The 15,038-nt window shown below is 42.7% G+C and overlaps 1 protein-coding gene across 2 annotated transcripts in view; it reads right to left on the reverse strand.

Moving 5' to 3' along the window:
* The window catches only part of NUDCD1 (NudC domain containing 1), a 168,364-nt gene that overhangs the window by 63,211 nt on the left and 90,115 nt on the right, over positions 1-15,038 (reverse strand). For both annotated transcript variants that reach the window (XM_056522603.1, XM_056522602.1), the window contains exon 6: positions 3,040-3,247. In XM_056522603.1, coding sequence (XP_056378578.1) covers positions 3,040-3,247 — 208 coding nt within the window. The remainder of the gene's footprint in view (positions 1-3,039; positions 3,248-15,038) is intronic.

The following is a 15,038-nucleotide window of genomic DNA, read 5'->3' on the forward strand; positions in this document are numbered from 1 at the left end:
GAGCTGTCCCAGTATTGCCCCTTTCTGGAGGGAGGTGGTGCAGTTTTTGGCAGATAACTTTGTTTACCATTTCTCCTTACTCCTCAGGTGTGCCTTCTGGGGCTTGCCAATGATGTCCATTGTCCAGTACTCACATACGCCTATTAATCCGTTTTCTCCTCTTTTGTGCACATAAGGTGGTTGTAATGACTTGGAAGGACCCCTCCCCCCCCTTTTGTCCAGGTAGACTAGCTTAAAGGCGTATTCCAGGCCAAAACTTTTTTTTTATATATCAACTGGCTCCGGAAAGTTAAACAGATTTGTAAATTACTTTGATTAAAAAATCGTAATCCTTCCAATAGTTATTAGCTTCTGAAGTTGAGTTGTTGTTCTCTGTCTAACTGCTCTCTGATGACTCACGTCCCGGGAGCTGTGCAGTTCCTATGGGGATATTCTCCCATCATGCACAGCTCCTGGGACGTGACATCATCATTGAGCAGTTAGACAGAAAACTTCAGAAGCTAATAACTATTGGAAGGATTAAGATTTTTTAATAGAAGTAATTTACAAATCTGTTTAACTTTCCGGAGCCAGTTGATCTATATAAAAAAAAGGTTTTGCCTGGAATACCCCTTTAATTAATAAATATGTGCCCCTGTATGAGGTTTTGTACCTCACCTTGTCAAAGAAATTTTACAAGGTGTGGATGCCTTGGTTGCTCGAGGCTTCAACTGACTCCCCAGGACGGTTGTCCCAGTTGGTCTGATCCGACACAGTTATTTGTTTCCTGGTGGTGGAAGTGCCAGGGTGTGCGAATGGGTTTGGTTGTCGGTTGTTGTTGGGCCTGTTTTGCTACAGGGGGTTAAGGGGTATATGCCTATTCTATTACCTGGTGGGTGGTTCTGCCACCCTCTTTAGATCCGTACTTTGTACCCTTTCTCATGCTGATGTTTGCACTAACTGCCTTGTCCCTTGTTTGCAATCTCTAGGCCTTGCCTTGTGACTATCTGGAGAATGCTTTTATCTTGTGCTTTTATGTTTATTTTTTGAAAATGCAAAATAAATACTTAGAAAATAAATAAATATGGAGATAATACACATTTTTTACTTCAGTACTCCTCTGGTGCCTCCTCTGCGCAATTTTAACCCATTTGCCTCACTAAGTGTGTGACTTTAAAACTATTGTCCACAGACAGTTTTGAATGACAGGTCCAGGCTTGTGTAGATTTGGGACAAATTGGAGGCTTTGTACAAATTGTGCAACAAACATCTCAGAGATGCACAAAAAAAATCGGAGGCCCAAGTGCAAAATTTTAGCTTTTCCCATTTAACAAATCTGTAAATATTTCTAAATTGTATTAACATACTCATTATGTGGCATTAAATATTCTGTGGAAAAACATTTCTTTTTTTTATTTAAGCACAAGGCAGCAACATAAAAAAGAGAAAGGATCTAAAGACTATCTGAATACATTGTGTGTATGTATATGAATATATATATATATATATATATATATATATATATATGAATGTAGAGAGCAGGCAGCACAACCACGTATTCTGGCAAAAATCTTGGGGTGCAAGCGAGGATAGAAGTCCCAATCGCAGACTGCACAGATAATCCAAGATGCAAGAAGATACAGCAGCACACCCGGTAGTAGAGTGCAAAAATTGGGATTTATTTAACCCATATCAAATGCGACGTTTCGACGGCATCCCGCCATGCTTTAAAAAGATGGCGGGATGCCGTCGAAACGGCGCATTTGATATGGGTTAAATAAATCCCAATTTTTGCACTTTACTACCGGGTGTGCTGCTGTATCTTCTTGCATTATATATATATATATATTACATACACACACACACACACACACACACACACGTAAACTTTGGAAGGTAGATCATCTTAATCATATTAATGCGATCTAGGAGCGAGGACCAGATGTTGCAGTTAACAGTCTGACTTGGTGGGTTAACACATCTAGTTAATATGCTACAACTCTACATCATCTGTAAGTTTAGATTCTGTTGAAGTCACTAGGAGGTCTAGGTTAAAGGGGTACTCCGTTGCTAGACATCTTATCCCAATCTTAGTCCCCTCCATTAATGTCTATGGGGGTGTGACAGCTAGTACTTACCTGTCACACCTTTTCCCATAGACCTGAATGGAGGGGGTGTGGCAGCTGTGAACGCCAGTCATCCGGCACAGAGCGGAGTTCGTTCCATGCATCGGATGACTGGGGTGCCGCAGCGGCGACCTTTGGATAGAGGTTAACATGTCTAGCAGCGGAGTACCCCTTTAAGTTAATAACGCCTAGTAAAATTAGGCAAAGGATGGGAAGACGAACTTGAGTAAATTTCCTCATAGGGAGCAGAAGTAAAGTAAGGAATGAGGGAAAAAGAAGAGGGAGAGGGGGGTAGAACCACATAGTATAATGGGTTCTTATAAATAATTTAGACCCTTTTTTTTTTATTGTCTTAATGAAAACAACCCCAGTTTATATGCTGTATTTACGAATATGAACATCATACACTTGCTTACCCCATTAAACACATACATGTACTTATTGTACATTAAAAGGATTGTCTGGGTTCATAACATTTTTCATATGACTGAGGGTGTCAACTTGATGTTAAAGGGTTTATCCAGGAATAGAAAAACAGAGCCATTTCCTTCAAAAACCACTCCCTGTCTGTCTCCAGGTTGGGTGTGGTTCTGCAGCTCAGTTGAAGTACATTGAGCCATGTTGTAATACAACACGCAACCTGGGGAGCTGTTTTTTTTTTTTAAAGAAATTAGCTCTGTTTTTCTATTTCTGGATTAACCCTTTAAAAACCCTTTAAGATTAACCCTCCAAAGATACACAATAACAAAGAGGTGCTGAGCCAGTTTTTCTGTTACGGGGTGCATGAATTGTACTCAAGCTTAGCATTCACTTTAACCAGTAAATGTAAGGGAGGGGAGCAGGTTTCCGATCAGATTCCAAATGTATAATGTAAAGTAAGGTTACAAAAATATTCAGATGCCTTTTAACTTGAGCTATGAAAAGAACCACGTACCTTCTTTCATCTTTCAGAATCCAAGTGCTGCTTTCATGATCAATCACAGAGTAAAGCTGTCCCTTCAGAAATGGCTCCTGGTCCCTCAATGATATACTGAAGTGATCGGGAGAAAAATGGATCTTAATGTGCTCTTTGGTTATGCCATCGGGAAGGGGGAAGGCGAGGGTCACATCTTCTGCTGTCTGCTGCCAGGTATAAAGGGGCTCTACAAAAAAAAAGAAAAACACACAAGATATGTCAATGGCAAAAATTATTTTTATTATAATAATTATCATACATTTTTATAGCGTTCTTTGTTCCAAGGTGCTGTACATACGACAATGGGTTAAGATACAGCTGGTCATCTGTGAGCAGTTTGGAAAGTAGATGTTCATAGGGCAATACAGCGGCAGCAGTGTTATTGTAGGCTTTTCTAAAGAGATGGGTTTTTAGGTTGCTTTTAAAGGGGTACTCTGCCCCTAGACATCATAGGATGGGGATAAGATGTCTGATCATGGGGGTCCTGCAGCTGGGACCCCAGCAATCTCTGTGCAGCACTCAGCATTCGTTAGGAAAACGATGGTGGGGGTCGTAATGTCAGGACCACGCCCCTAGTGATGTCACACCACGCCCCCTCAATGGAAGTCTATGGGAGGGGGCGTGGCGGCCGCCACGCCCCCTCCCATAGACTTGCATTGAGGGGGCATGGTGTGATATTTAGCTGCTGCAGGCGGGGGCCGGCCACAGCAGGTAAAGACCAATTTAAATACTAAAAGTCAGGGTTGCCCAACCAGGGTGCCTCCAGTTGTTGCAAAACTACAACTCTCAGCATGCCCGGACCGGCAAAGGCTGTCCGGGCATGTTGGTAGTTGTAGTTTCACAACAGCTGAAGGCACCCTGGTAGAAAAACACAGAGCTAAGTAAAAGGATGCAGGGAGAAAAATATAAAAAAACCTTCTGCTCACCTACTCCCGGTCCCTGCAGATGCCGTTTCCCTCTGTGCGGTCCGGTGTCTCCTCTTCACCAATCAACTAGTAGAACCTTTCCTTTTTCAGCCAATCACTGGCCGCAGCGGTGTCACGTGTCAAGCCAGTGATTGGAAAAAGGTCTTTTTCGGCAGTAAACACACTAGGTTTCCCGAGAGAGTTTTCCTGAGAGATTTGAAAACTGTCCCAGGAAACCCATTGTATTGCTGCAGTACAAAATGTGACAAAGGGGGAAGATTATGACAGGAGGGGAAATGTGACATGGAAGGAAGATTGTGACGGGGGGGGGGGGGACCTGTGGCAAGGGGAGGGGGGGATGTGACATGGAAGGAAGATTGTGATGGGGGGGGGGGAGAGATGTGGCAAGGGGAGGGGGGGGCAATGTGGCAAGGGGAGGGGGGGGCAATGTGGCAAGGGGAGGGGGGGGAATGTGGCAAGGGGAGGGGGGGGGGGAATGTGGCAAGGGGAGGGGGGGGAATGTGGCAAGGGGAGGGGGGGGAATGTGGCAAGGGGAGGGGGGGGAATGTGGCAAGGGGAGGGGGGTAATGTGGCAAGGGGAGGGGGGGTAATGTGGCAAGGGGAGGGGGGGTAATGTGGCAAGGGGAGGGGGGTAATGTGGCAAGGGGAGGGGGGGATAATGTGGCAAGGGGAGGGGGGAATGTGGCAAGGGGAGGGGGGAATGTGGCAAGGGGAGGGGGGAATGTGGCAAGGGGAGGGGGGAATGTGGCAAGGGGAGGGGGGAATGTGGCAAGGGGAGGGGGGAATGTGGCAAGGGGAGGGGGGAATGTGGCAAGGGGAGGGGGGAATGTGGCAAGGGGAGGGGGGGAATGTGGCAAGGGGAGGGGGGGGAATGTGGCAAGGGGAGGGGGGGGAATGTGGCAAGGGGAGGGGGGGGAATGTGGCAAGGGGAGGGGGGGGAATGTGGCAAGGGGAGGGGGGGGAATGTGGCAAGGGGAGGGAGGGAATGTGGCAAGGGGAGGGGGGGGGATGTGGCAAGGGGAGGGGGGGGATGTGGCAAGGGGAGGGGGGGGATGTGGCAAGGGGAGGGGGGGGAATGTGGCAGGGGGAGGGGGGGGGAAATGTTGCAGGGGGAAGATGTGACGGGAGAAGATGTGACCATGAGGGGAGAATGTGACAAGGGGAGATAGAAATTAAACGGAGGAGATGTGAAATGGGCAGTGGGCATAAAATGGGTGGATAGTTGTAAAATGGAGGAGGTTGAACATGAAATGGGGGGATTTCACCATTTATTTATTAAATCGCATCGCATATCAAAATCACAATATTTAAGCCCATAATCGCAATGGCATATTTTCCCCATATCGTGCAGCCCTATTGTACACCCTTAAATGAATGTAGTACACAGTGTTCATACAACCAGCGCTCCATTTATTATCTACAGGGATCATGGACATTGTCAAGCTTAGAAATGTTCAGAAGTGCTGGCTGCACATGTGCATTCCACTCCATTCACTTAAGTGACAAGTGGGGTCTATTGGATTTATCAAGACATTTAGAAAGCTTTTTAAACTGCTTTTTTCTCTATGATGGGTCTGTGCGAAAATTGCTTTAGAAACGTTTTCTATGATTCTTAACCAGACTGTTGCAAAAATGTTGCACGATTCCAGAAATAATTTCTCAAGTGAATTCAACCTTGCCCAACATTTTTCTGTGCGACTTTTGAGTCAGGGTATATGCGACTTTTGACACAAAGTCTTTGTGCGCCGTTTGATAAATTTGGTGCAAGTCCGCAACTTTTGTGCTCTATAACAGTTAAGGATTCACACCACTCTTTGTAAATGCCCCCTATGTCTCTGCAACACAGACTCGTGGGAACCCCATGTGCCATCATACCGGATCAGTGGACAAGGCTCTGTCATCTGGATAAGGCTTTCGAACCTCAAAAATACAGCAAAAATATATTAAACGACCCCAGATCTCTGGACTGCTTCCATTCCATTAGCAACACAATTTTACTACTTTTGCTGTATCCCCCACGTGTATGGATGTCTTAATGGAATATATTGTAAGTGTTTCGCTATTTTTTCATTCATTTGTAAACTAAAAGAGGCCTCTTTGATCCAAAAGCTTGCATATATAATTTTTCTGGTATTACACCAACAATACTTTGGTCTTTTTTGACACAACAGTATTTACCATCACATGGATTTCGAAGTTAATGAAGTAACATCATGGCTCTTCTCTACTGACACCTTACTCGCTGTGTCTGATCAATTTTCTACAAGAAGCAGCTGTTCTAACACAGTGGTACAAAGAGCTTGTCGACATAACAGCAAACGTGATAATAGATTTGACCACAAAAAAACTAAAAGCCATAAACCATGGTTGCTGTAAAGTTTAAATATATTATACATATACATTATATATATATATATATATATATATATATATATATATATATATATATATATATTAAATAATAAATAATTTTTTTTCAAATATGTGTCATCACCCACCTACGGTAAAGGTGTTCACACATAGGCCGCCCTCATTTACTAAGCTAAAACCCACTAGTTTTTGTCGGGTTTCTCAAAGTTATTTTGGTGCACAGTGTCTGAGACATGTCTCAGACACGGTGCAAGAGGAAAATCCAACTACCCTGACATTGCATTGGTTTAACCCCTTAAGGACCGGGGTTTTTCAGTTTTTGCATTTTCGTTTTTTGCTCCTTGCCTTTAAAAAATCATAACTCTTTCAATTTTGCACCTAAAAATCCATATGATTGCTTATTTTTTGCGCCACCAATTCTACTTTGTAATGACGTCAGTCAATTTGCCCAAAAATCTACGGTGAAACGGAAAAAAAAAAAATCATTGTGCGACAAAATTGAAAAAAACAAAACGCTGTTTTGTAACTTATGGGGGCTTCCATTTCTACATAGTAAATTTTTCGGTATAAATGACACCTTATCTTTATTCTGTAGGTCCATACGGTTAAAATGGTACCCTACTTATATAGGTTTGATTTTGTCGGACTTCTGGAAAAAATCATAACTACATGCAGGAAAATAAATACGTTTAAAAATGTCATCTTCTGACCCCTATAACTTTTTCATTTTTCTGTGTATGGGGCGGTATGAGGGCTCATTTTTTTGCGCCGTGATCTGAAGTTTTCAACGGTACCATTTTTGCATTGATAGGACTTATTGATTTTTAAATGATATAAAAAATGACCAAAAATGCACTATTTTGGACTTTGAAATTTTTTTGCGCGTACGCCATTGACCGTGAGGTCCAAATTCTTCACGCCTCTGCATTCCCTACCCCAGTGGTCTTCAACTTGCGGACCTCTAGATGTTGCAAAACTACAACTCCCAACATGCCCGGACAGCCGTTGGCTGTCCGGGCATGCTGGGAGTTGTAGTTTTACAACATCTGGAGGTCCGCAGGTTGGAGACCACTGCCCTACCCTATTTCATCTTCTTATAGGAGTTGAATGAAATGTACAGGTTTAGTAATTGTAATCTTGAAAATAATAAAAACAGTCACAAAAATAGAAGGAAAAAGTCCTGATAACCAGTAACTACTTTTGCACATTCTTTCTGTGATGCATAGGGCTTTATTTTGTCATTTTTAGATATAATTTTTAGAGATGAACGAAGTTATAGTGATTCGATTCGTCACAAACTTCTCGACTCGGCGGTTAATGGCTTTATCCTGCATAAATGAGCTCAGCTGCCAAAATACTTATTTTAATTTTGTCCTCTTGCCATTATGGTCATCTCTTAAATATGCAGGGTCATCTAATTATTTTTTTTTGTATATTTGGTTGGATTCATGATCAGAAAAAAAGAGATAACATTAAAGGGGTACTCCGCCCCTAGACATTTTATCTCCTATACAAATGATAGGGGATAAGATGTCTAATTGCTGGGTCCCGCCACTGGGGACCCCCGCGATCTTGGCTGCAGCACCCCAGACATCCAGTGTATGGAGCGAACTTCACTCAGTGCGGGTTGACTGGCGATGCGTAGGCTCGTGATGTAACAGCTACGCCCCCTCTCATAAACTACCATTGAGGGGGCGTGGCCTTGACATCACGAGCCTCTGGTGCTGCACTCAATGCTCTATACTAACACTGGGTGCTGCAAGGAGAACGCGGGGGGTCCCCAGGGATCAGACATCTTATCCCCTATCCTTTGGATAGGGGATAAGATGTTTAGGGGCGGAGTACACCTTTAATAGACTGGGACTGGTTGAAAGGTGTGATTACACAAACAAAAGTTGCTGTACCTCTTCCACTGGCAGCTGTACAGGAGTAAAGATGTTGTTAAAAGAAATAAACACTTCTGTATACCATGTTAGCCAGTGGATAGAAGTGATACAAAAAGTTCCATAAAACCATAAAGGATGATGACAAAATGTGAGCTTCACAGACTACCTGTCTCTCTGTATCTCACCTGTCTCTCTGTATCTCACCTGTCTCTCTGTATCTCACCTGTCTCTCTGTATCTCACCTGTCTCTCTGTATCTCACCTGTCTCTCTGTATCTCACCTGTCTCTCTGTATCTCACCTGTCTCTCTGTATCTCACCTGTCTCTCTGTATCTCACCTGTCTCTCTGTATCTCACCTGTCTCTCTGTATCTCACCTGTCTCTCTGTATCTCACCTGTCTCTCTGTATCTCATGAACAGATCTATGTAGTCTCAAAAGCTCACATTTTGTCATAATTTGTTTCAGTTAACTATTAAAAAGGCATCAACTACTGAGAACTGATCAAGTGTTTTATCAGGAGATGAGAAAAAAAAGAAACCCAAAACTGATATTTTTAAATTGAGGAACACGTCAAGTTTCAATGCCATCACTATCCTCAGGACGCACTGAACACAATAGTCAACAAGGAACAGTCAGTCATTAAGGCTGCTTGGATAGGCGAGAGGACGTTGGCATGGCTGCAGTGATCATGACTGCTGCGTCTAGCGGGAGAGGGTTTTAGAGTTTTGTGGGAAGGAGACTAGGTGAGAAATATATAGATTTTTTATATCTGTGGCACAAATTCTTAAGAAACCATTATACTGCGTGGGGGACACAAGTGGGTATTATAGTGTATAGAAGGCACTAAGCGGTATAGTACTATCTATAAGGCATTATAGAGGCATTAGTTTGTGTGTGGGGGGGGGAATCACAAAAGGGCATAATAGTTATTGTGGGAACACTATAGGGGCATTATACTGTGTAGGGGTCTGAAAGGTATTATACTGAGTAGGTGTCATAAGGAGGAAATATACAGGGTGGGCCATTTATATGGATAGACCTTAATAAAATGGGAATGGTTGGTGATATTAACTTCCTGTTTGTGGCACATTTGTATATGTGAGGGGGAACATTTTCAAGAGGGGTGATGACCATGGCGGCCTTTAAAAAATCATAACTCTTTCAATTTTGCACCTAAAAATTCATATGATGGCTTATTTTTTGCGCCACCCATTCTACTTTGTAATGACGTCAGTCATTTTGCCCAAAAATCTACGGTGAAACGGAAAAAAAAAATCATTGTGCGACAAAATAGAAAAAAAAACCCCGCCGTTTTGTAACTTTTGGGGGCTTCCGTTTCTACGTAGTACATTTTTCAGTAAAAATGACACCTTATCTTTATTCTGTAGGTCCATACGATTAAAATGATACCCTACTTATATAGGTTTGATTTTGTCAGACTTCTGGAAAAAATCATAACTACATGCAGGAAAATTAATACGTTTAAAATTGTCATCTTCTGACCCCTATAACTTTTTTATTTTTCCGTGTATGGGGCGGTATGAGGGCTCATTTTTTGCGCCATGATCTGAAGTTTTTAACGGTACCATTTTTGCATTGATAGGACTTATTGATCTAATTCGGACATTTCCGCACGCGGTGATACCATATATGTTTATTTTTATTTACACAGTTTTTTTTTTATTGGAAAAGGGGGGTGATTAAAACTTTTAATAGGTGAGGAGTTAAATGATCTTTATTCACTTTTTTTTTTTCACTTTTTTTTTTTGCAGTGTTATAGCTCCCATAGGGACCTATAACACTGCACACACTGATCTCTTATACTGATCATTGTTATCCCATAGGGACCTATAACACTGCACACACTGATCTTTATCATTGATCACTGGTTTCTCATAAGAAACCAGTGATCAGCGATTCTGCCGCATGACTGCTCATGCCTGGATCTCAGGCACTGAGCAGTCATTTGGCGATCGGACAGCGAGGAAGCAGTTAGGGGCCCTCCCGCTGTCCTGTCAGCTGTTCGGGATGCCGTGATTAGCCGCGGCTATCCCGAACAGCCCGACTGAGCTAGTCGGCAACTTTCACTTTCACTTTTAGCTGCGCGGCTCAGCTCTGAGCCCGCGGCTAAAGGGTTAATAGCGCGCGGCGCCGCGATCGGCGCTATTAGAGGCGGGTCCCGGCTTCACTATGATGTCGGGCCCGCCGTGATATGACGCGGGGTTATTGTGTAACCCCACGTTATATCAGGAGAGTAGGACCAAGGGTGTACCTGTACGCCCTTGGTCCTTAAGGGGTTAATGTTTCTGCCCACTTATAAAATGTGTTCAATGTGCTGCCCATTGTGTTGGATTGTCAATGCAACCCTCTTCTCCCACTCTTCACACACTGATAGCAACACCGCAGGAGAAATGCTAGCACAGGCTTCCAGTATCCGTATACACTGCTATATACTACTATATACACTGCAGGAGAAATGCTAGCACAGGCTTCCAGTATCCATAGTTTCAGGTGCTGCAGAATGGGCAAAACAAAAATTGGAACAGGACCCTCAGTTTACGCAGAAGATTTTGTTCAGTGATGAGGCAAACTTTTATGTGAATGGTGAAGTTAACAAACAAAACCAGCGCTATTGGTCTGACACTAACCCACATTGTATAGATCCCTTCAAGACTGTTGGAACACATAAGTTGATGGTATGGTGTGGTATATGGGGTACAAAGATAGTGGGGCCATTCTTCATCAATGGAAACCTCAAGGCCACTGGATATGCAAAATTGCTACATGCTGATGTGTTTCCCTCGTTATGCACTGAAGCTGGCATGTTCCCTGAGTTTTTCCAGCAAGATGGTGACCACCACATTATGGGTGTCAGGTCCGAGCATTCCTAGATGAACAGTTTCCTGGAAAGTGGATTGGTCGTCGTGGGCCAGTTGAATGGCCCCCAAGGTTTCCCGATCTGACCCCCTTAGACTTATCTTTCGGGTCATCTGAAGGCCATTGTCTATGCTGTGAAGATACAAGATGTGCAGCACCTGAAACTACGATTACTGGAAGCCTGTGCTAGCATTTCTCCTGCGGTGTATATAGTAGTATATAGCAGTGTATACGGATACTGGAAGCCTGTGCTAGCATTTCTCCTGCGGTGTATATAGTAGTATATAGCAGTGTATACGGATACTGGAAGCCTGTGCTAGCATTTCTTTTGTGGTGTATATAGTAGTATATAGCAGTGTATATGGATACTGGAAGCCTGTGCTAGCATTTCTCCTGCGGTGTTGCTATCAGTGTGTGAAGAGTGGGAGAAGAGGGTTGCATTGACAATCCAACACAATGGGCAGCACGTTGAACACATTTTATAAGTGGTCAGAAACTTGTAAATAACTCATGAAAGAATAAAGTTACGTTAAAACCAAGCACATCATTGTTTTTCTTGTGAAAATCCCAATAAGTTTGATGCATCACATGACCCTCTTGCTATTGAAAAAACAAAAGTTGGATTCAAAATGGCCAACTTCAAAATGGCCGCCATGGTCACCACCCATCTTGAAAAGTTTCCCCCCTCACATATACTAATGTGCCACAAACAGGAAGTAAATATCACCAACCATTCCCATTTTATTAAGGTGTATCCATATAAATGGCCCACCCTGTACTGTGTGTGAACTGTATAGGAATAGAATACTATGTTTAGGAGTTTTAAGGGGGAATAATACTATTTGTGGGCTATAAGGGATCATAATACTGTGTGTAGGCTATAAGGTGACATAATGTGTGTGGGAGCCATAAGGGGCATTATACTGTGTGTAGGCTATAAGGAGACATAATGTGTGTGTGGGAGCCATAAGGGGCATTATACTGTGTGTAGGCTATAAGGAGACATAATGTGTGTGGGAGCCATAAGGGGGCATTATACTGTGTGTGGGCAAGAAAGTGAAATAATAGGGCTGGGCGATTAATGAGAAATATAGACACAAAAAAAAGCCTTGCATATAACTAGGGGGAGTAGTAGGCAAATATGGGGTGTGGGAACCCCAACTGACACATTTTAAAAGAATAATAAATTAATAAAAAATCTAATGCAAAGTGAGGTTCTACTTCTCCCTCTAAATGATCTGCACATCCTGCACAGTTACATAAAGATCAGTGACACCTTTGGTTTGCACAACAAAAGGTTGATCTACTCAGAAAAAAAAAAGTTATATCTTGTACGAGAAACAAAGACAAAGCCCACAAGTGTTCTTTTTGTTCCTACCTACAAAGGTTTTAAGCCATAGGTTACATTTACTGAATAGGAATAATAGGTCTCTGTGATGACCATTATTGTCGGTGTAATTTCACGATGAAAGGAACGGTGTAGTTACCGAACCGCGGTGACATCACTACTGGAAGAGGTTAACAATTAGCTGCTGTTAGAACAAGTTCTGCATTTGTAAGGTAGCTCTGAAAAACATGCCAGTGTGATGGGGTAGAGGATAAATAGCTCAGCTAAAGCCTTAGCGCTCTTTTTATATGGATTCGACATAAAGAGATTTGTATCAATGCCTTATACCTGGAATGGTCACTGTCTTTTCAACAAACTTTGCATAAATCAACAGTACACGTGAAGATAGGAAACTTTACGATTAGGGGTGCCATGAGGTGCCACGTGGAACTCCCAGTGACCAATATAACAGAGTGATAACGTCACATTGAAGACACCTACTCCCCCATTTACACCTGACACCTTGTAACACTAAGACCTCTTTCACACTGCGGTTGTCATCCTGGAAATGATCCCCGTTATGCTCTCCAGCTCTGAACTCCTGATAACGGCCATCAAAAGCTCCCATTAAAGGGGTACTCGGGTGGAAGAAAAAAAAAATTCATATCAACTGGCCTCAGAGTTAAACAGTTTTGTAAATTACTTCTAGTAAAAAAATCTTCATCCTTCCAGTACTTATCAGCTGCTGTATACTACAGAGGAAGTGTAGTAGTTCTTTTCTGTCTGACCACAGTGCTCTCTGCTGACACTTCTGTCCATGTTTGGAACTGTCCAGAGTAGGAGCAAATCCCCATAGCAAACCTCTCCTGCTCTGGACAGTTCCTGACATGGACAGAGGTGTCAGCAGAGAGCACTGTGGTCAGACAGAAAAGAGCTTCACAACTTCCTCTGTATTATACAGCAGCTGTTAAGTACTAGAAGGATTAAGATTTTTTTAATAGAAGTAACTTACAAATCTGTTTACCTTTCTGGCACCAGTTGATTTAAAAACAATTGTACCCTTTTAATGTCAATGGGATCTTTTAAGCATCCATTATCACCAGTTGCTGTTAGTAATAATTCTAGTCTGTTTTTTTGACAGGAGAAATAATGGTGCATGCACTAATTTTTCTCCCGTAAATTTTTTACATTGAAGTCTATGGATGCTGGATGTCCACTAATGGCATCCGTTAGTGTCCGTTATTTGTTTATGCAGTTATGATCCATTATTGCTACTGAGCATGCTCAGTAAAGCCTCTTAGCCAGGAAGTACAAAATGGGTTAAAATTAGCAGACAATAACTGATCATAATGGATATAATAACGGATCATAACGGATGGCCAATGTTAATTATTTTAACAGAATGTCCGTTAAAATGACGGACATTGGCCATCTGTAATGATACGTTGTGATCAGTCATTTGATCCCTTAATTCATGATCCGTTATTGTGTGAAAGTAGCCTTGTTAATTTGGCCCAATTTAGACATTTTCACTTAGGGCACTTTTGTTGCCAAGGTTTGGACATTGAAGGGGTACTCCGACTCTAGACATCTTATCCCCTATCGAAAACTTAGGGGATAAGCGGTCTGTTCGTGAGGGGTCTGGTCGCTGTTGCTGGGACCAAAGTGATCTCCGGCCTGCCCCGTAACGTCACATCCCCTACATTCATGTCTTCGGAAGGGGGCGTGAAGGCTGAGCATTACACAGAGTTAAATCACTGTCCCTTGACCTTGCTCCATGCACCTTTTTTTATTGCTGCCCACCGTTTAGACCGCATTGAACAGGTGACAATTTCCCTTTCTAAACAATCTATGCAGGGCCGGGTTCACATTAGCGTTGAGCTCCATTTAGAGGATCTTCATTGGCCGAGTCTGTTCACATCATGAGAATTAAGCGGAGAATAAATACTACATGTAACAATATATTCTCCACTCAAGTCCTGTGAAACATCTGACACCAGACACAAACCCAACAGATCCCACTGAAAGCCAAGAGGACCCATTGGGTCACATTGGTCCCCATTGTGCAGTGGACTGTCCAGGTCAGTAGTTTGTCACTGAAACAGACTCTACAAAGGAGCGGCCAAAAAATGTTGGAAGCAAAAGACAACACCAACAAGGAATGTCCGCCCCATCCTGCTTGCATGATGGTCAAGCCCTGTAACAGACTCTTTAAACGAACACCGATCTATGAGATTGTCGCTTCTTCACACATATCAACCCATGTAATAAGGCTCTTACTTCTGTGATCTATGTGGTCACCTGCCTTCACACAGAAATGATTTGTATTGCTGATCCAAGTCTGATTTTTCAAGAAACAATGGCCGCCTCTGGAGTCCAGAAGTTGAGTAGGCACAGGCAGTAATATGAGACCCTCCACTTAGTTAAAAAGTTAATGTTTTTGAAACCCAACTATATCATTATATCAGGATAAAGAGATTTTATTTTACAACCTGTAGATTCCCCTTCAGTTCTTTGCTTTTAATTAGACTTCAGAAATGAAGCGAGTGCCATCGCAGATATGAGCCATACTGATACTTTCCCCTGCGATAT

This window comes from Hyla sarda, chromosome 5 (genome assembly GCF_029499605.1).
Source record: "Hyla sarda isolate aHylSar1 chromosome 5, aHylSar1.hap1, whole genome shotgun sequence".
Taxonomy (NCBI): Eukaryota; Metazoa; Chordata; class Amphibia; order Anura; family Hylidae; genus Hyla; species Hyla sarda.